General features: G+C 56.0%; 1 protein-coding gene across 1 annotated transcript in view; it reads right to left on the reverse strand.

The window, feature by feature from the left end:
- Positions 1-4,349: 4,349 nt before the first annotated feature.
- Positions 4,350-21,187, reverse strand: part of USP36 (ubiquitin specific peptidase 36) — a 33,062-nt gene continuing 16,224 nt past the window's right edge. Inside the window, exons 8-21 of the mRNA XM_072939728.1 lie at positions 20,795-20,865; positions 20,160-20,242; positions 19,075-19,186; positions 17,212-17,352; positions 16,561-16,661; positions 15,651-15,789; positions 12,760-13,437; positions 12,047-12,177; positions 9,804-10,391; positions 9,202-9,362; positions 7,879-7,980; positions 7,065-7,180; positions 6,559-6,708; positions 4,350-6,362 (exon numbers count right to left, since the gene is read on the reverse strand). Of these exons, the coding sequence (XP_072795829.1) occupies positions 6,577-6,708; positions 7,065-7,180; positions 7,879-7,980; positions 9,202-9,362; positions 9,804-10,391; positions 12,047-12,177; positions 12,760-13,437; positions 15,651-15,789; positions 16,561-16,661; positions 17,212-17,352; positions 19,075-19,186; positions 20,160-20,242; positions 20,795-20,865 (2,555 nt within the window). The 3' untranslated portion in view covers positions 4,350-6,362; positions 6,559-6,576. The remainder of the gene's footprint in view (positions 6,363-6,558; positions 6,709-7,064; positions 7,181-7,878; positions 7,981-9,201; positions 9,363-9,803; positions 10,392-12,046; positions 12,178-12,759; positions 13,438-15,650; positions 15,790-16,560; positions 16,662-17,211; positions 17,353-19,074; positions 19,187-20,159; positions 20,243-20,794; positions 20,866-21,187) is intronic.

The raw sequence follows: 21,187 nt of genomic DNA on the forward strand, positions 1-21,187 counted from the left end.
CTGTTTGGGCTGTGTATGGATGCACTGGGTAGGGATGTACAATGAACCTGACTGTGGGTCACTGTCAAAGACCCCACGTTGTCACATGCGTGGCTTGGAGGGTTGGTTTGTTGAGCTGCTATCTCCATCCCTACACTGTGTTATTTCAGATGTCTTCAGAAACAATGTTCAAAGAGGGGCAGGTTACTGGATTCCAATGCTTTCATACCAGGGGGCACCCACAGCTTTTAAAAGATTGAGGCTGATTTCTGCATTCACCGACGCAGGACCATCCCCAAGCTGTATTAAGTGGAGAAAGCAAGGACAGAACAGGGGTGTATATTTCCATTTCGAACAAAAATACTGGTGATTCAGGTTGGAGGGTCTCATGGGAAAGGGGAGGACAGTGTCCCCTTTCTGTATGAGCACTGACACCCCCTCCACGTGCAAAAGGAACAGCTCCCGACCCACCCCACCATGCGCTGAAGGATCATGTCTGCTGGGGCCAACAGAGCCACATTGTGAGGCTTCCCCTCAACACAGAATTACCACTGGCTACCTGATGAGCCACTACTCAGAGCTCTGCCAAGGCTAGGGCCCAGAGTGTGAGGGACAGTGACCTCAGATAACGCCTGCTTCACAGGAGAATGGGCTCAGCCAGGCCAGCCAGCTGTCACATGCCCAGCTGCTGGGTGAGCTCTCAGTCCTCCTGAAGACCAAGGTGAGATGCTGATGGAGACAGAGCGGCTCTTCTAGAAGCTAGCCTCTGACTCCTCCCCACCCAGGTTTAGACAGGCATTCTGATCAGGTGTCCTCAGTAAATACAAGACAGGGGCCCCTCCCCTGCTGTCTGCCAGGCTAGCCCGCCCTGGGGAGGGAGGCGGTATGGGGCAGGAAGGATGCTTCCCATGTGCAGAGATGGAAGCCAAGCGGCTTCCCCATCCCGGCCTGAGGCTGGAGCATTGTCGTGCTTTGAAAGCCCCCAGATTGTATTTTGCTAAAGCTTGCAATTTCTCCTGTGTGTGAATGGCACTTCAAATCTGTCTGTAATGGAACTTGATTGGATCCAGCTGTCACCAACTGTTTCCCTGCTGCCCGCCCGAGAGACAGCTGGCCACGTGCCACAGAATCCAGGCTTTCACGTCAAAGAGAGGGGTGAATGCTCCAGTTCCCGCCAAACCTGCCAGAATGTTTTCACTTGCAGGTAAAAAAAAGTGGTGGGGGATGGGGGAAGGGGGGAAGGGGCTTGGGCTCAGGAGTGGCACCATCAAGAGAACTGGACCAGGGATATCAATGGAGGCGGGCTGGCCATGTTCTGAGCAGAGTCCAAAGCCACAGTCACCAACCACACTTCCTTTGGAAGCTCCTCCAGCTCATCCCTGTAACCCAGACTTCCCGGGACCCTGAAATTTGGGACCCACTGGAGACAGCATCTGCCTGTCCCTGCAGAGGGGACATGTCTAACCGAGCCCTGTAACGCAGAAAACCGCAGAGCATTCCATGTAAAAGAGGAGAATAAAGTGCCTGAAATTAGAATCATTTCTAATTCCTTCCTAATTCCTTAAGAGGGGGGGGGCACACATAAAGTTACATTGTAACAGTCTGAACTGTTAGCATGGGATGGTGAAGGCTGACAATTCTTTCAACAGCACATTGGTGACAGGTGCTGGGAACCTGAGGGCAGCATGACTGAGTTAGGGCTTCTGGTCTTGAAGGATGGTCCTGGGGGCCAGGAAGCCAGAGCAGGAAGCAGGTGCACTGGAGAGTGATGTGAGTCCAAGAGAAAACTGGTGGCAACTCATACTGCGAGCCAGGCAGTGGAGACGGAAAGAGGGAAGGAATTTCCCGACAGCCAGGTGGCGGGATCAGACTTGCATCGCTGACGCCGCGGTAAAGAGGGAGGTGCTGAGTGAGGCGGGCGCGCTTTTGGCTTTGGCCACAGGGGTGTGGTGGGAGCCCAGCCACAGGAGGAGCAGGACACAGGTGTGAGGAGGGCACATAGAACCAAGAACTTTGTCTGGGCCACCAGTTTGTCACTAAGAACAGGAATAGATGTTCCATGGGAGGTACTGACGGCACCACGGGGTATATTGACTGGAGCTGACTGATTTTGGCTACATCTACGTAGCTAGCGCTCATCAGCTCCAACAGACTTAACATTTAAGGGGCAGAAAAAGAACTCTCCAGCGAGGGGGAGCGGTGAACAGTGTCCCGTCCTGAAAAGATGTCGTGGCAAACACTCATCAGATTTGGGAACTGGGTTGTTGAATGGATTCATGAGGGCAGAAGGCAGACTAAGGACCATGGAGAATGGAACAGAGGACAAACTGAAGATGAGTTGAGAGAGAGGGTGGCTGGGATGGGACACAGAAGAAAGGGGGCTTTTTTAGGATGGCAGGAACTGGAACGTGTTCATCGTCACTGAAGCGAGGTCCCCCAAGAGGGGCGAGAGGTCGGCTTCGAGAGCACAGGGGTGTCAGCCCTGCAGGGGCCCCTCTTCCAGCATCTTCAGGTCACAGAGGCGGCCTCCACAGAGGGCCCCACTGACCACTCCATGTCGGAGTCGTTAGGACGGAACCGTGGGTCTCCCAGTGTGGCCCCTGCCCAACAACCCCCGGAAGGGGTTAGAAATGCCAGTTCTCAGGCCCCACCCCAGACCTGCTCAATCAGAATGTGGGGGGAAGGGGGCCCAGCAACCTGCCTTTTAACAGCCCCTTGGTGATGCTGAGGCCCACTCACACCTGAGACTTGGGACTAGAACAGCAGTTCTCTGGGGAAGGTTTTCAATAAATGCCAATGCCCACGCCTCACCCGGGAGACTCCCATTTCCTTCACGTGAGTATTAAATTAGTATTAAATAGAGTCCTACTGGAGAGCACAGGGCACTATATCCAATATCTTGAAGTAGCCTGTAAGAAAAAAGAATATGCAAAGGAGTACATGTGTAACTGAGTATGTATATGTATATATGTACGTGTATGTACATGTATGAATGAATATATGTATGAATGGATCACTATGCTGTACACCAGAAGTTAACACAACATTGTAAATCAGCTACAATTGAATAAAAAAATTAGTATTAAAAAACTCTGGAGGGGTGGGTACAGCTCAGTGGTAGAGTGTATGCTTAGCAAGCACAAGGTCCCAGGTTCAATCCCCAGCACCTCCATCTAAGAAAACCCACAGCTTTCCTAGGTGATTCTGCTGCTCTGTGAGAGTTGGAACCACCAGGTTGGATGAAGAAAAAAAACAGCTGGAGAAAGAAGCAAGCTGGTTTCAGTTTTGGTTTTCTCAAGTTTCGTTGTTCTATTTTGGAGTGCCAGGGGAATCCTTGCAATGGGATGAAATCATTTGCCAAGAATAAGAGGCACAAGGCAGCAGGAAGGCACAGATGGGTAGGATGACCAGTGAAGGGGATGGGAGAGCGGGGCCGCCTGAGTCAGAGCCCAACGGCAAACACCAGCGTCCAACCCCTCTGGTTTGGGTCCGGGTATTGTCTTGCCTCACCCGTTCGTACTTGGCGTTCCTCGTTGTCTGGCCAAACCCCCACGGTGACCGGGGTAGGGGGAGCCCTGTGTCTGAGGGGTACGTTTGGGTGGGGAGCTCTGGGGCACCACTGAAGGGAAGGGGTAAGGAGCTCTGGGGCTTGGGTACAGAACCCTCCAACTGGAAACCTCCGCCCGGGACCGCACTAGTTTCTGTCACAGACTCACTGGGGCTGCTCTTGCCGCAGGTGACGTGCCAGGCACGGGGGCTCTGCAGGGACCTGCGCCGCTCCAGGCCTCCCCCGACCTCCTGGATGCGCTACGGCCAGATCCCAACCTCCCGCTCAGCACCGCCCAGCCGGGTGGGCCTAACAGCGCGCACCCGCCCTGTACCGACGCGGGTAACACGGCCTCCTCAGCGCGTGGCTGGCCCAGGAGGGCCCGAGTCGCCCGTGCCGGCCGGGAGGGAAACTCACAGCTTAGTCAAACCTGCGATTTCTCCCCTCCCCTCTTTCTCTGCAGAAATCCAAACATTATTCAGTCAAAACAAATTCAAACAGCAAACCTCAGTGGAATGATACTGTTGCCAAGTTTCTCCAATTCAGTGCTCACAGACCATCGCCCACAAAGCTCAGGGAGCCTCTTCGAAGATTCCTGTCTTCTTAAATTCAAATAACACATTAAGACACACAAGTAAACCTCTTCACTCCCCTTAACTCTTAACGGAGACCCGCTCTAAGCTTTCCTGCTGCAGAAGGTGCCCGGCTCATGGGTGGGTTACCAGAGACTCGGTCGACCTCTCCCGTGACCTGTGACGGCGGACTGTGGTTGAGGTGAAACTTTTAAAAGTCAAAGGGGGAAAAAAAAACACACAGGCAAGACTCACAAAAATTATTTTATTGCACCAAGATCTTGGCAACATCTGGGGCCCCTGGACCCCTGGAGCGGGGCTGCAGGTCGTGGGCCAGGGGCTCTCTGCACATACGGAGCAGAGGTGGGACCAGGACCCCAGCCTAGAGGCAGGGAGCAAGAGGACCCAGGACCACCGGAAGAAGTGACCCCAACACAAACTTAAATTAAACCGATATTCTAAGTCAACCCGGTGACCGCTATTACAAAAGCTTCAGTTACTTATATATGTACACCTAGGGTTTGGACTAATTCTCTGGGCCTGTCCTCTTGCTCCTGGTTTGGCTGATGCCCCTTCCCTGGAGGGAAGGACTCGACTCTGCCCGGCACTGAGGAACGCTGCGGGGCCAGGCCTGTGCTCATCACTGCCCAGGAGAAAGCAGTACGTTTCTTTTGGGAAAAGGATCTACCATCACGGAGCAGTGAAAGGAAGAGGCTGATCTGGAGGAGCAGAGGGAGAGAAAGGAGATAAACTCCGCGCTAGCAAAGGACTGAATTTTTCTTTTTTCCACCGCCGAACATGACGAAAACGTGGCTGTGGATGTAAGTCGTAGAGGAATGAATGTCAATCTCACAAGAGGGGGAAAAGCCCTGCCTGTAGACGCACCTGCCTCCCCTCCCAAGGTGACAGAGGACAAAGCCACAGAGCACTGGGGCAGACCCCTCAGCTTTGAACAAGGTGCAGCTGATATGCAGGGTGGGTCCGCACAAAGCCCTGCTCACCCGCCGGGACCAGGGCAGCCCCAGCTCAGGCCGCTGGTATTACTGCCCCTACCTTTTAAAAGAGAAATACAAAAACAGGAAGGAAAAACGAAGAGAAACCCCCACGTGAAAAAAGTGATGTATCTCCCATGTAAAAAAATAACGCTTTTTCGATACCACCAAGATCCCCCCAGGCCCAGAACAAGTGGTGAAGCGAAGGGCAAGGCTCCGCGAGGAAGAAAGTCGGGGCCAGACAGGGGCATCGGCCTCAGGCCAGGAGGACCGCTCGAAGGACACGGCAAGGCCGGACACGGTGCATCTCCAGACACCCGGGGAGGGGTTTACTTCTCCACCTTCTGCCACTGGGACTCCCCTCTTTTTTCTGGAAAGCATCACCCTCACTGAGAGTTCCCGTATTTATTCAATGACAAATTCGCAGGCACAGCTTGAGCGAGACAGAAAAGCAACCGTGATCTCCTCAGGTTAGACAATCATCTAAATTCGAAAGCACTCATAAAATGGAGCAAACGAAGCCAGGATCTGCACATTAGGGGAAGGAGACATACTGCTAATGGAAACCACAGGCCTGATCAAAAATAAAGGTTTTATCTCAAGTAGGAAAATAAAAGGAGGATTCTACTCCCAGACCACCACCTCGACAAGGACCCGCGGGTCACTGCAGCTGCAAGGGGGGGTCTGGCAAAGCCATCGCAGTCAAGAGCAGCCCGGAAAGCAGGTGCGTCAGCCCATCTCCGCCCCCGCCACCTGCCTCCCAGAGACGGTCTGGAGTTTCTTGTGAGGGAGAGGCAGCAGCGTGGGGCCGGCCGCGGGCTCCGGCTTCTGAGGGTGGGCAGTAAGGCATAGAGACAAGGGAAGCGGGGAGGCCAGGACGGACTGCAGCACCAGCCGCCGGGGAGGGTGATGGACGGCCCGCTGAGAAGAGGAAGCAACCGCTCGCTGTCCTCTGCGGACTGGAGGGCGCCCTGGGAAGGCATGGCCACTGTCCTCCGAGCTCTCTGCCACCATGGCCCCAGACCAGATGCCGCTGGCCAGGATCCGGGGACGCTCAGCCCTGTCCCGGGTTCCTGGTCGCCATGCCGCTGCCACCTGCTCCACACGTCGCTGTGGGGTCTGTCAGTGTGTGTTGTCACCAGAGGTCCTGGTCCGAACAAGTCCAGGGCTGCCATAGGCCATCCTCCTACGGTAGGGGCCAGCAAGTCCCCGGCAAGCGGCTGTACGGTTCAGACGGACAGACTCCAGGAAGGGACGCCTCGTCTCCAGAGGCTGTGGGGTCAAGAGCATCATTCTCGGTGGGGAGAAATGAGCCCCTGGGAGTCTCACCACCCACCACGGAGGGCGCATCCGACACGGGCAACGACGTGCAACACAGATGGAGCCTGGAAACACGGTCTGGTCCTCCTGTGAGTGACCAGTGTGTGCACCCCCCATCACACACACACACACCCTGCCCCAAACTGACCTATCGGCAGCAGCAAAGTCAGCGGCGATAGCTGAGGCTGGTGGCCTTAGCTGGATGAGTCACAGACCAGAAGTTCCGTCTACTCTGAAGTTTCTGGAAGGCGTTGAAGCTTCTTTTCTTCTCTCTCTTGAATTTTTTCACTTTCTTTTCCTGCATCAAGAACCGCAGGTGTCACGATTCCCCGAAAGCCCCTCATTTCTGGCGGCTCCTTTTCAGGTGCTTCCTGTGCAGCAGCAGGCACCCCAGGGTGTGCCCTCCGCTGGAGATCCACTCTCCCTGTGACCACGGGGTGTCCCCGAGCCCCACTTTACTGACGGAGGAGCAGGAGCAACCAGAGGACACGTGCCCAGCCATGGGCCATGACCCGTGGCACCTGAACCCGAGCGGTCACCTCCAGTCTCGCCCTCAGCCACCCTCGACATGGCTGCCACTTCAAACTGTCCCCAAAATCCCCCTCCACCGGCACTCCCCGGCTCTGCCCCGCCCGTCCCCACCACACGCCACACCTTCCCTCGATCGAACTCTTCGTCCCAGTTGTCAATGACAGTGGCTGTGCGGGCCAGCCGGCTGTCCTGCATGGCGTCCTGACTGACCGCCGACACCTCGCCGTCCCACGTCAGAACTGCGAAACAGACGCACACATCAGCACCTTGGTGGGCTCCCAGCTGCCCGGGGGACTTACTTCACGGACAAAGTTTACAAACCAGGCTGCTCTCCTCCTAGGTACTCAAAACTTCCAAGTTCCACCCTCTGGTGAAAGGACACTCGGGGACGGAAAAGGGGAGGGACAGAGTGGTCTCCTTTGTGCAGGGCAGTCAGTGATTCTGTCTCTCAAAGAGCAAACACTAACTCTCCAAACCGCCAACCTACAAAATTTAGTTCTTTTTAAACCCATGCCCTCATCTGAGAAACAAGATCTCGTGTTCCTTCTCCAAGTCTGAATTAGAAAACAATGTTCCAAATGAGAACTTACGGCAGAAGTGCTGGACGAGCTTTCCCGTCCGCTCCCCCGACCCAGATTAACGCTGTCCCCGGGGGGCCTGCCCAGAGGCGGCCACCCTGCTCACTCCCCTGCTCCCGCACCCCAGGGAGAAGCTGCTCTGGGTCCCTCCACAGACAGCACTCGCCCACAGGGCTCTTGACCTTCATGCAATGGCTGTGGGGGTCGGGGGGGGGCATCAGATGTTCACGGTCCATTTCCTGTCCATCTTCAGAGCCAAGTGACGACTGGGCGCCAGGCTCAGCAGGACCCATCTCGGCCCTCCCCACCCCTAGCGAGCCAATCGCAGGAAGACAGAAGTCCAGTTGCAAAACCAGTACCTCTTCTGCCGTAGGCCTTATCAGATGAGTACTTGAGCAGTTCCTGGACCACATCGGATATTCTCTCTCTGTCCCAGGATACAGGAGGAGCCCGTCCCAGCCCTGCAATCCGAGGAACACTTACACACATTAAAATAAATCACCGAGGAAACCATCGTATACCTTTCGTTTACAACAGAATCAAAGAACCCACTGAGGACAAATCCTTGAAATAACACGTAAAAACCAAGTTCTCCCTTCCGGCCCGTGACAAGGGAGTTAGTTATTCTTTCTCAATAGAAGACACTACTGGACCAATCAACTGTGGAAAAGATGAAAACCCAAACACCGGAAACAAAACAAAACCCTATAGGCAGCCTCGAGTCCTCGGTCTGACGGAAGAAGGAGAAAAGGGGGTCCGAATGGAAGCTCCCTCAGCCGCGGGGACCTGGAGCGACGACAAAATGCTGCCCCGTCCCCACAGCTCTACAGGGCAGCTCCTGTCCCCCACACCCACCCTCTGAGCCCGGTGGCCCAGCAGCATCTCCCGCTCGGCCAGTGTGCTCGCCAAGCAACTGACCCCGAGGTCTGGTGACGCCCCCCCCATGCAGCCTTTCCCCCAGTGACACGTCAGCCACCCGCTGGCTGTACTTACTCCTCACTGCCTAGCAGCTGGTGCTTTGCAATGTAATTATTAAAATTCCATGTGTATTCATAAATTCGTTTCTCTGGAGACTGACAGACATAAGCCAACCCCCAGGGGCCTGCGTGCCCCCAAAGCACTAATAGAACTGGACCCACAGATGGCAGAGCAGACCCCCCGGGACCTGCTGCCTGGGGGCCCTTCCCGAGAAGCTGGCTGTTTCTACCCTTCGTTCAACAGACACGTTCTCTCAGGACAGCCCAGCGAGCCCAGCTGGCCACTCAGCCTGAGCCCAGCCGTAGCCCATGGAAACTGAACGGCAAGGGCCACGCGATTTCAGAGAGGCCGCTGCAGAGAGGGGCCAAGGGGCTCAGCTTCTGACCCCAGTGCTCTACATTCAAGCAGCACACAAAAACTCCAGGCTGGGCGGCCCAGGAGTCAGCCCAGTGGGAAGGTTTAGACGGGAACAGCCTCAAATCTGTGTTAACAGAATGTGTCAAGTTTATGGTTACCCATCTTTCCTATGGACGGGCAGCTATGGCTGATGCTTTGCCGGGTGAGGACACTGTGGCCTGACGGCTCAAAGGGGCAGACTTGGGGCAGGGGTGAGAGGCCTTTGAACTGGCCCTTCCCGCTGCACACCCGCCTTGAGATGCAGGCAGAGGCCCACCCCGCCCCCTGCTGCCCTGCCCAGGACACACCTATGGGGTCCCCAGGAGTGGGGCAGGCAGAGCCCCTTCGACCCTCAGGCTCGTTCTCATCTACTTCCTGCCACAACTCCTGCTTCCGTTTTTTCTTTTTCTTTTTCCTGGGTGATGCCACAGGGGTCTCTGGCTGGACGGTGTCTGAGGGAGAGCCGCTCCTAAGAACCAGAGTCAACAGTCAGCCCCAAGCAAACTGAGGCCCAAACACCCCATGAACTTCAGCTGGAGTGTGCCTCGCCCTGCAGGACAGCCCCCTGGAGACACTACCAGAACCCGACCTGGACAGAGCGTGCCAGCTGTCCACCTCCACGGCCCAGAGGGGCACACAAGTGCGTCTTGTAACCCTCCCCGAGGCAAGTCCTCCTGATTGGATGATCTGACCACAGCCCTGCCTGGCCAGGTCACATGACCTCCTGGAACAGAAGATGCTGGCCGGGTCTGGAACGCTGCCTCCACTCGCCATCCCACTGGGACACTTGAGGACATGGTCACGTCCCAGAGGTCCGGGCAGCACCTCTACTTCCAGACAGCCACCCGCCTGGGAGTGGACCGTGTGTCTGTCAGAGCGGGTGCAGGGCTGCCCGGCCCCTCGCTCTTACCCAAGCCAAGGTGGGTCCTGGGGGAGGCAGTCTTCTCCACCAAGGCTCTCCGCTCCCCTCCTCCTCTTCTTTCTGTTGCTCACGGGGTGGCCATCGGTCACACATCCCTCAAGCCACCCGTTCCCCAGGCGCTGGCTGTTCTCTTGCTGCTGTCCACTCCCTTCCTCCAGTCTGTCCATGGGCAGCCCTACCCGGCTCTCCATCCTGCACTCAGGACCCCAGGGCTGCCTCTGCACCTTCCCCTCCTGCCGGGAGGAGGCATCTGTGTCCCCTGTCTGCCTCCTCTTCCTCCTCCTCCTCTTTCCAGGAGGGGCTGCAGTGGCTGTGCTGGCCTCCAAGCCCCGGGTCTCCCCCACAGGGCTCTTCTTCCTCTTCTTACGGAGGATCTGGGGTGGCTCGCTGGCCTCTAGCAGCTGGTGTGGAGGGGCTCTGATGCCCCCGTTGACCTGAGGCAGGGGAGCAGAGGCGGACGAGCAGCTCCGAGGGTCTGATGTCCCAAAAGGCTGGGAGCTACTGGACAGTGACGAGGTGCAGGGGCCGGGATGGGGCTTCAGATGGCTGGATGGTCTGGGAGCAGGTGAAACAGCCCTGCAGGGACAGCCAGGCAGTGAGGATGGGCTGAGCTCTATCCATCTGCCCTCCCTCAGCCCCTTCCCATTTAGGTAAGGACTTTAAGTGGTTTTTCCCCATGAACATCAGATATACACGCATAATGTGGAAATGAGAAAACACAGGCTGACAAAGTTCAAACCTTCTTAAGATCAAAGTTACTAAACATCATCATATATCTATCAGTTTCGCATCACCAAGCAGTTTAAACTATTTTTGCAAACTCTTGAAGTTTTAAATTTCCAACACAAAGAGGAAAGCTGCACTAAACGATAAATTTCCAGCCTCCACAAGTCTCCAGGTGCTCCGGCACAGGAAGGGAGCCTTAGGAGAAAGGCGGGTACAAGCCCACACCCCTTCCACTGGTCCCCTCCTGTGACTTTCTTCTGAAAGCTGAGGGTCAGGAAAATCAGGGAAACACAGCAAGATCACACAGCAGGACGAGTGGGGGGCAGGGTCTGGGGCCGAATCAGACTAGACTCTTGGATCTGCCTCTCGCCAGCTACGTGACCTCGGAAAAGTCAACTTCCCACTCCGAGCCACAATTTCCTCATCTGTGAGTGCGTGACAATAATGCCTCTCCCAAGGGTAACTGAATTAAACAGGACTGTTTCGTCATCATCTAAATCAGAACAAACTCTGACGGCCACGTACGAGCTGCACTACTATGTCACGTGACTCTGCGCTTTCTGGAATTTAAAAAGAAAAAGGTTATGCACCAAAGAAACAGAGAAAAAATACCCAATCAATGCCTTAAATGTTCAAGGACCTACTATGTGCAAAAACACTGTGCCAGGAGTGAGCAAGGGAGAGGCTGTGGAGTGCTGGGTTAGGGGAAGGGCGGGGTCCTCTGAGTGCGCAATGGGGGGGGTGCCCCGGACGTGCAACCAGAACGAGTTGAGGGGTGGGGAGCGCATGTTGGCACCACAGCAAGCACCAGACCTACCCGAACCTCTCATGGCCTCGCCCATCTGTCTCTCTCCCTTCTCTCCCTCCTTCCTCTCCTCCTTCCTTCTTTCCTCCCTCCCTTCTCCCTGCCCCCCAGCTGCCAAACACCTTGACAGCCCCTCAGCCATCATTTATCAGAAATTCTCAGCTTTTTGCCACTGTGCACACTCAGGAGGGTGAGCACCCTCGTGCAGCACTTGTGGGGAGGCAATAGCCCGCACCTCCGGGAGGGGCGTCTACCCAGGAGCCCGAAAAGCTCCCACAGAACCAGGCGTTCTGCTCCAGAAGCCAGGGCGAAGGGCCCAAGGCCCACTAGGGGAGGCTCTGCAGGGCTAGGGCGACAGGCCCCACCCACCCTGAGACAAGCCTGGGGAGTGGCTGGGAGACACAAGGACCGCGCGGGACCCTGGGCTCACGCGGGGTCTATTCGGAACGCCCCCTTTCTCTTCTCCTTCGGGGTCCTGTCACGGGGCCGGGGAGCCACAGGCAGCTCAGTTCACAGCACACCCAGTGCTATGTGCATGTGGCAGACAGACAGGAGAAGAGGACAAAATGAAGACACCAGGACTGCGGGGACCCTGCTGCCTCTGACCCAACGTCACCAGGAGGACCTGGAGAGACCAGGGAGACCCCATGCCCGCGCAGCTGCACGTGCAGCACCGGGCGGGGCGGCCAGCCGCGCTCACCTGGTTGCACTGACAGGCCAGGTGGAGGTGACGACGGGGTGAGTGGGTTTCCTGGGGTAGGTGAGGTCGGAGGATGGAGAGAGGGGAGGCGGACGGAGGTCATTGCCGGTTGCCCTCCGCAGGGTGCTGGCCTGTAGTTATTGACATAAATAAAAACTTGGTGGTCTAAAAAAGGTTGCCGTGAGTGAAGAGGGAAAACAAGAAGAAAAGAAAAAGAAAAGAAAAAAACAAAGGAGCCCAGAAAGAGGGACGAGAGGACAGAGGGAGAAAAAACAAACAGAAAGGGAGAGTGAGGGGGGAGAGTGGCGGGAGAAGAATCAGAAGTGTCTCTGGTTAGAACCGAAAAGGAAGAAGGAAGGAAGTTCAGCAAAAATCTCAGCACGACGTTCCATCCCGGAGCTTCGAGCTGCACACGGAGGCACCAGCCAGCCCATGCCCTCTGTGTCCCTGCCTGCCCGACTGATCCCAAGTCTCCCTGAGGCCATCCGTCTAGAGACCCAGACGGGGGACCGCGGGGCACCCCAGCCCATCAGCTGCCGGCATCATGCAGGCCAGCCCCTGCCCCCACCTGCAAACACCCAGGAATGAACGACAGCTTGGCCCCCGGGCGGCCAAATGCCCCCCACTGCCGCCCACCCCCTCAACTGAAGCCAAACGCGCTCTCCGACCCCCTCCCCGACACACTGTCAGGCCCGAGGTGTCCACACACCCACCTTCTTGGCAGAAAGGGCTGGTTTTTTGGCTGGTGGAGGAGACGTGGCGGTGGTGGGCTCGGGGGCGCAGCTGCTAGGGACAGGGACCCTGGGCTTCGTCCCCTTGGTGTCCTCCTGGGGCGGCGGCGTCTTGGACGGGCCGGCAGCGGCAGAGTCGGTTCCCTGAGCATCACGGAGTGGGGTGGCTCGGCTCCCGGGGGGCCGGGGGGCGCGGGCCTGGCCGCTGCTAGCAGAGGACTCGGGGCTGGAAGTGCCGGAAGCCCAGCCGTCAGCGGCGGAGCCCTGGCCGCCTGCCTCGGGCCCATCCGCGGGGCCCGCGGCCGGGGCCCGGGCTGAGGTAGAGACGGGGGCAGCCCTGCTGTCCCAGGGGCTCTGCCCGCGGCTCGCACACCGGCTGCCGCTCGGGTCGCCGGTCCTGTGGAGCCCCTGAGCCGTCTTGGGGGATGGGGAGAAGGGCTGCAGGGTGGCGGACTTCTTGACCTTCTTTCCAGGCTCCTCCAGGAGGGTGGGCGTGTGCGTGGGTGTTTTGGAGAGTTTGGGGGAAGGGGACCCCGAGGGCAGCTTGGGAGGAGCATGTCCATTCTGAGACTTCAGCCCCAACACGGAGCCGTTCCTGGCAATGGCCACCCCAACCTCTTCGGGGGTCTGCAACTTTTTCATCGTCACAGGGTCTGGTCTCTAAGGGAGTGAAGCAGAGGACGCGGTCAGAACCAGAGGGAGCGGGGCTGGGGCTTCTGCAGGGTGGTGGCAGGCGGGGGCTCCAACGAGCAGCCCCAGACAGACCATTTCCATGGACACGTGATAAAGACACTGTTACTTCTTTTCAGTATCTCTTGAGTTGTGCATATAGGGGTGGCTCTCTTTATAATCAGCTTTGCTATGAAAGCAGTACCCTTACGTCAAGACTTGAGAAATACAAAAAAAGTATAAAGGAGAAAAATCTATGAAGTTCCACCACCTAAACACAACCAACGATGAACACGCTGGTGCTTCCCCCTGCGGGCTTCCCTGCAGCCTGGCCACACAGCGGCGTCCGACCCGGCCTCACCATCGTGCCATCACCGGAGGCATCTTCACACATTCACACCCTCAGCTAGGTCTCTGATGTCTGACTAGCAACCATCTCACTGAGCGAAGTATTTATAGACTGGCTCCAGGTGTCCCTGAAATGAACACCATGGTGCTAAGCGCCCGGCCCTTCCCTGCAAAGCTCGTTACAAAGGGGTCTGAACCACCCACTCCACCCAGAAGCTTCTCCAGGCCTGCACGGGTGCTGTTCACCGTCATGGCCCCCACACCTGGCTCAAGGTCCAGTGGAGTCAGTGCTTAGCAACTACTGGTTGAATGAACAATCAAAAGACTGAATCTCTTTCTGCACTTCGTATTCCATGCTAATTTTTTAGAAACAGAACTACCAGGCTACTGACACTTTCCTACATGAGGATGCACACCGCCAGACTGCATCCACTGCACTGCCACCAGCAGCAGGTGTTTTCCCCCCAAATATGTGCCGACTGCACACTACTTCGAATCGTTTCAACATCCACATCCTTTGCATGTGCAAGAGTGATTTTAAGTCATTTGGGTAAGTCTTTATAACATTCTCTCTAAAGAGAACACGTCTTCCCACGGCACTGCAGTACACGGAATTTACAGTGGTATTGAAAGTAAAATGACTCCTGTGCAGCTGCAGTGTGTTTGGAAAGTTATCTTTGTAAAGGAAACACACAGGGTCAGGGAAGCGGCCTTGTGGTGGCCCGACCCAGGGTCTTCCCTGTGCCCCTGCACACACTCAGGCGCCCCCACGCCCCGCCTGGTCCTCGGGCCTTCCTGGTCTGGCCACAGTGACAATCACCACTGCTACGTCAACTCCGACACTGCTATCTCGGCTTCTATTTCCTTGAATGTTGGAAGGGAAACACATCTGCATAAAGGACTAAAACCCCTGCGGACTGGGAAGGGCTCTGGCAGCCTGCCTTTGGATTTGGCCTTCAGACTGAAGGAAAAGGGTCGCAGATGCAGTAGACAAAGAGGGTCGACCTATTTTTGAATTCTGAGTTATGCTGTAATAAAGAAATTGCTATTACTTTGTCAATAAAACTGAGTTCTTAACTTTTCCTACTAGAAAATTTTCAATACGTTAAAAGTCGCTTCAAGAGTACTTCCTAACTGTCAGCGCTCTACCGCACTAGCGCTCTCGTCTTCCACCCTCCGCACACACATGTGCACATGCACAGACACACAAGTACATTTCTCTACCCATTTAAGTAAATTTCAGATGTGACATCCTTTTACCTTTAAATTCATCCGCACGTATTCCTAAAAAAAAGGATTTCTGTCGGGAGGGTGTAGCTCAGGGGTAGAGTGTGTGCTTAGCACGCACGAGGTCCTGGGTTCAATCCCCAGGGCCTCCATTAAAAACAAACAAACAAATAAAACCTAATTACCCTCCCCCAAATTAAACAAAAACAAAGGACTTCTCTTACCATAACTACAGCACAATTACTGAAATCAGGGAACTGGTTCAAACGACTCACACTTCTGGTGTTAAAATGTGAGGATGAAATATTTTTTCCCGGATGCTTAAGGTCCAAGGTTTGCTCTGGGAACCGGCCGCCGCCCTCCTGCGTGGCAGCTGCCGTAAGGCGGGCACACATGGGGGCTCCGTCTGGGTTTGCTGAGTCGGGTTTTCACATCATTGCCTCCCCCCCCCCATCAATGTCAGCTCATGACCAACTTCAGAGAGAACGTGGAGGGAGGAGACAACTGTCTGCACTCTCTGTCTATTGGGCTGAGTCCCCAGTGAGAAGAGGTCTGGGGCCCCAGTGACCCCCAGAGCAGCAGGGGCGTGAAGGCCCACAACGTATCTGTGGATCCTCTGAAACAAGCACCTTTCCGGCCAGTGGGGAGGACGTGGCCCCGTTGGCGATGCTCTTCCTGACGTGGTCTGGAACCACACCGGGGCGACCGGGGACGGAGCAGGCTGTCCTGGAGATGGAGCCCTCAGGCCTCTTCTTGGAGCCTGGGAGCCTGTCGAAGGAACAGAACCGTCAGGGGCTGTCCTGCTAAAGCTGCAGAGGCCTGAGTGCAACTGAGTGTGAGAAGGCATCAGAACAGTGACGTCAAGGTTACAGTTCCAGTGGTGGGGAAAAAACAAAGGGCAGACAAAGGCGGGACAGCCAGAGAGACCCCTGACAGTCCCGGAGAGCTGCTCGGAAACCTCACTCCGCCCTTAAACCACGGGAACTTGCTCCGCAGCCTCGCATTCTGCCCACGAAAGCAGAGAGCAGGTCACGACAGCGCTCCTCCAAGCTCAGACTCCCCATTGATCAGAGAGCCAGAGGGACCCCGCGAACGCTTAACTCAGCAGAACGTGTACGAAGACCTCTGTCTCCGTGTTCTCATCCTCCAGGCTGGTGACCAGCCTCCCAAACCCCCTCAAGGCCTCCTGCCCGACAACCTACTTCACTCCCAGAGGAAGCCAAGCTGGCCACTAATATCCAGATGGAACGCATCTAATTTGGGGCAATGATATAAAGTAACAGCCAACTGCCCCATTTATGGTCAAAGTCACCTCCAGGAGGGGCAGATGGACTCCTGCTCCGACCCTCCCCGAGGCTCTGGCTTTGACTCAGTACCAGGCAGACGGCGTCTGAAAGTGCCCTTCCCAGGGCCGCTCTCTCAACACGGGACTGGCCGTGAACCACTCAGTCCCCCTCCTGTGGATCCCCAATTACTTTCTCCCAGAAAAGGGCCAGGGAGGAGAGGGGGTGCCCGTCGGGGAGGCTGGGGTTCAGTTACCGCAGATAGAAGAGCACGTAGGCCTGCTGGTTCAGAACCACCTTGATGTTGCTGGAATGGACCAAGGAGTCGTTCATCTGGTACCACTGTCCGTTGCTTGCCTGAAGCAGCACAGGGCATGGGAGGAAACAGAACAGAACAATCAACAATTCCATAATCCTTATTTTCAAATTCTTTTTCCTTGTGGCAACATACAGCCGAGTGCTGATTAACTAGTAACAATTTCATATTAAAATGTCTAGTGTTGGTCTAACTCAAACATGACCCCAAGCGTGCTGGAGCCCCCTTCCCCTACAAAGATGCGAGCTTTCCCTTCTGAAGGCTATTTTGGCAGATCTGATAGGCACAGCCTTCCCAAGACTTCTCCAGGGTTCTAAGGGCCGGGCACTGCGAGCAGCCTCCCTCCAGCATCTTGTCCCAAGCCCAAGGGCACACAGCCCTGGACAGACAGGTTCTAAAGGTGTCTCTGTGCTCCACGGAGAAGCAACTGTGGGACCTGAGCACAGCTACACATCACGCTGCTTTCCACGGAATGAACACTCTGCCCCGGCCACGCGCGCACCGGCACCAACGGGCACCGCAGACTTGCTCCAGGAGGAGCAGGCACGCCACCAGCGCCCCCGCGGCCGGAGTGGGCGTGCAGCCGCTGACCTTCACGTAGCAGTAGTAGTGCCCGGCGTGGCAGCTGTAGCCCGAGTGGACCAGGACAGCGTACAGCCCGTACGTGACAGGCTCGCCATTACTCTGGGACATGTACGGACGGATGTTCAGGAATTCCGGGTAGCCGACATCCTGTGGGAAAGGCCGAGGGACAGGCAGTTACAACTCATCACTGAGAGGAAAGGGCAAGCCGCCCGCTCCACCCATGGCGACACCAAGCGCAGGGTTCAGCGGTCTTCCACGATCTGGGGCAAGCTGGCACGCAGCGGGAGCCTCCTTCAGCCAACGATTAAAAAAGCAGCGGTGTGTTCACTACAAGGCACTGACTACGGTTCCCTGTGCCGCACTGTAGGACCCTGTTGGTCTGCTTTACATATAGCAGCGTGTATCTGCAAACACCGAACTCCCAATTTATCCACCCCTCCCTTTCCTTAACCGTAAGTTTGTTTTCTATGCCTGCGAGTCTGTTTCAATGAATTGTAATAGCCTTCAATGAAAAAGAACATGAAAGGGAACACATACATACACGTGTAACTGTATCACTGCGGTATACACCAGGACGCAGTACAACACTGTAACTGGACTATACTTCAATTAAAAAAAAAAAAGGCAGGAGACAGGTGCGCCTGTACATGGGAGTTTCTACAAGAAATTCTTCTTTTATTGTCCTGTCAAGTGATTCATCCATCGTCCACTCCCGTCCTGTCTGCCAGGCATCCAAACTGGTGCCCCTGGTCCCTGGGTCCCGGGCATAGAAGGGGGAATACTGCTGGTGCCCTGCCTGCCACTCCACAGGGATGCACGGTGACAGACATGACACGCCTGCACTGATGCCTGGGCACACACAGCCTTAAAAAATGAGTAGAATCAACACAGAGTGAATGGCGTGGCTCTGAGGAGTAGCCCTCGGGAGGTTCTGACTGGTGCAAGCTGATGGTAACCCACATGCCCATCAAGACACGGACACCCTGCTGTCCCGGGCGGCACATCCATCCCGAGTGCCCCGGGACCACTTCTACTTGCCCTTGGGCTCCGTCCAGTCGGTACCCGTTTGCAGGTGGCCTTTTCAGGTCAACACAATGTTGTGATGGAGCAACCGGGGCACACGGCCACGAGGAAAGGGAGGAGGACATGACTCCCCAAACAACTAAGCACAGGAAAGTCTTCCTAATAAATTCCCCCTGAAGATTCAAAATGCAACACAGCTTCATAAAGGCTCTGAGAAGGCCTGCAATTAAAAAGAACTCTCTAACTTCAGCCTGGCATTCCCAAACCTGGTTGAATGCAGAACACCTCCTCTCAGGTACCACGTGAATGCCCTGCAGAACACCAGTCTGGGCAACACTGAACTAAATAAGCAAGCCCCCCCCCCACTGCCAGTGAGGAAACTGAGGCTCAGACAAGGGCCCTGGCCCAAACCACACAGCCAGGCTCCTCCCATGGAGAGCAGATCTCTAGACTCTTGCCACCCAAGGTGTCTTCTCTTAAAATGCTGTCGTACAAACAGCAAATGTTTATTCTATAAAAAGCCACAACGTGCTTTGGAGACAGAACAGGACGTGGGAGATGAGAGCTGTGTAGTGCACCGCTCACCCTACTTATTCTCAAGGAAGCCTAGACTTTCCGCATCAGGAACAACCCAAGTGCAGACAGGTTGGGGGAAAAAAAAACAAACACCTAGTAAGACAGTGGTTCTTGAACTTGACTGCATAGCAATCAGGTGGGGATCCTGCAAAAATGCAGACTCCTGGGCCCTGTCTTGTAGGGACTTGATCCATGGGCTCTGGGAAGCCCCGCAACCTGTATTTTTCAAAAGCGGCCGACCAGGCAGTCTGGCCCTCGGGACGCACTCACCTTGGTGATCTTCCCTCCACTGAAGTTGGCGAAGCGCTTGAGGGAGAGCGTGAGGACGTTGGACGCCCTGTGGATGGTGAAACGCTTGCTGGCTGGAACCTTCTTCTTGCATCTGCGATGAAGACGAGCAGGAAAGCGATCAGCTCACGTCCCGAGGAGCACTGGCCTCGCTCCAGGTTAACATCAGAACATCGGTAATGACCACTCTTTAACACGGGGTCTGCTTCAAGGGGACGCGTGCAAGCTGCTGCCCCAAACACATCGACACCCCTTCGGGAGAGGAGAGCTGCGGCCGGGCACCAGGGACCAGAGAAAAGGTGCATATTCTAGAGCAAAGACGAAGGATTTCCCAACGAGGAAACACAGTAAGACGTCAGTAACTCTGAGATAACACGGGGAGGACAAATTCGAGCAGACGTGGCCCGGTGATAAACAGGCAGGAAACCAGCAAAAGCAAAGCCAGAGGCGTGGAGTGAGGGGAGAAGACACAGGCAGGGGCGCAGCTCCTGCAGCTGCAGGAGGTGAACGGAGGGGAAAAAGCCGTGTTCAGGCCCAGAATCATCAACCTAAACCTGAAAAGCACGGGGAGAAAAATTTTCTCTGGTGATCACAGCATTTAAGTGGCCTGACATAAAGGGACACACCCCACGCTGAGACTGTGCAATCCTCAGAACAACCAGGTCAGGGTCACGTCTGCTGAGACGGAGAAATGCCCAGGACAAGGAGTGAGGAACGGAACGCGGCTTGTCCAGGATGCAGGACGGCCATGTCCGGTCACCTCATGTCTGTGCCTCAGTTTTCCCCTCCTGGGAAATGGGGCAGTAACAGTCCCCAGCTCACAAGTGCGTGCACGGGAGGCACCCAGAACAGGGACCTGCTCGTAGTAAGTGCCACATGATGACACCAATGGAGACCACGGCTACTGCTTCACACACGCAGTTTAGAAGTTTTTAGTTTTAAGACAAGTCTACACGGACAGTGGCCACCTCTGAGGATGAGAGGGAGAGAGAGGACGGCAGGTTAGGTGACATATTCTGTCCTTCCGGATGGCTTGACCTTTTTGCCGTGAGCAAAACAAAACTTACTTTGCACACATATAGGCGTTCTCTCCACTCAGGACATCTGGCTTCACGAAGAGTTCCAGAGCACGCACGATATTCGCAGCTTGCTGAGAAGGACAAAAACATGGACTGAAACAGCAGAAGACAAAGGCTGATTCCAGAAACGCCAAATGCAAGGCCTTTTTCAGGCTGAGGCAGCGAATCACAAAACTTCACTGGCACTGGAACCGGCCTGCTCGCTGCCGCCTCGGGGGAGTCAGAGCATCGCAGCCCTAGGGAGGTTCATCAGGGCTGTGGCGCGGGGCTGCCCGGAGCCTCAGATCGAGGTGGGCGGACCTGGCCGCAGCCTCGGGGGGCAGCAGGGAACGGAAGGTGCCCCCAAAACGCGCAGCACCTGTAGGAGAGCCGCCTCCTCAGCCCTGCCCCCCGTGTTTACGCCCCAGGGCACGAGACTGCACCGCGCCCTCTCTGTGAAAAGAGGGCAAATGCGGGAAGAGAGGTGCAGACAGGACGGTGCCTCCTCCGCGGCAGCAGGACTCCCAGCGCTTCTCTCCTGATCTGTCTGAACAACACGCCCCAACTGGGTGTTGTCCTTTGGGTTCTTTGGCCCCTTGCCTCCCTGTCCCCATGCAAACAGACCAGCAGGGCAGGGTCTGTACCCGGATCTCCAGCGCCACGTCCAAGTACGGGTCGTAGGTGTCGGAGACGCTCTTGCACACGGAGCACTTCACTGCGGGAGTGAGGAGGCGGTGGGACACGTGCAGGGGCTCCCAGCGCACCACCCCAGGGTCCCAAGTCCTGGATCTGGGAGGCACGCCATCAGCTCACCAGCCCCCAAAGCCCCCGTACAGAGAGAGCTCACGAGAGGCAGGGCCAACCCACCGCGGCCCAGATGCCGGCACCTTCCCGGCTGGGCCAGCAGCCCCAGGGGCGCTCACTCCCACCTGAAGGGCGATGGTCACCCATGAGGAACTACCCTCCCCCTCCAGGAATGGGGCCCACCAGCAAAGCACCAGACAGAGCTGCGGCTCACAGACCAGGCTGGAGGCCGT

This window comes from Vicugna pacos, chromosome 16, assembly GCF_048564905.1.
Source record: "Vicugna pacos chromosome 16, VicPac4, whole genome shotgun sequence".
Taxonomy (NCBI): domain Eukaryota; kingdom Metazoa; phylum Chordata; class Mammalia; order Artiodactyla; family Camelidae; genus Vicugna; species Vicugna pacos.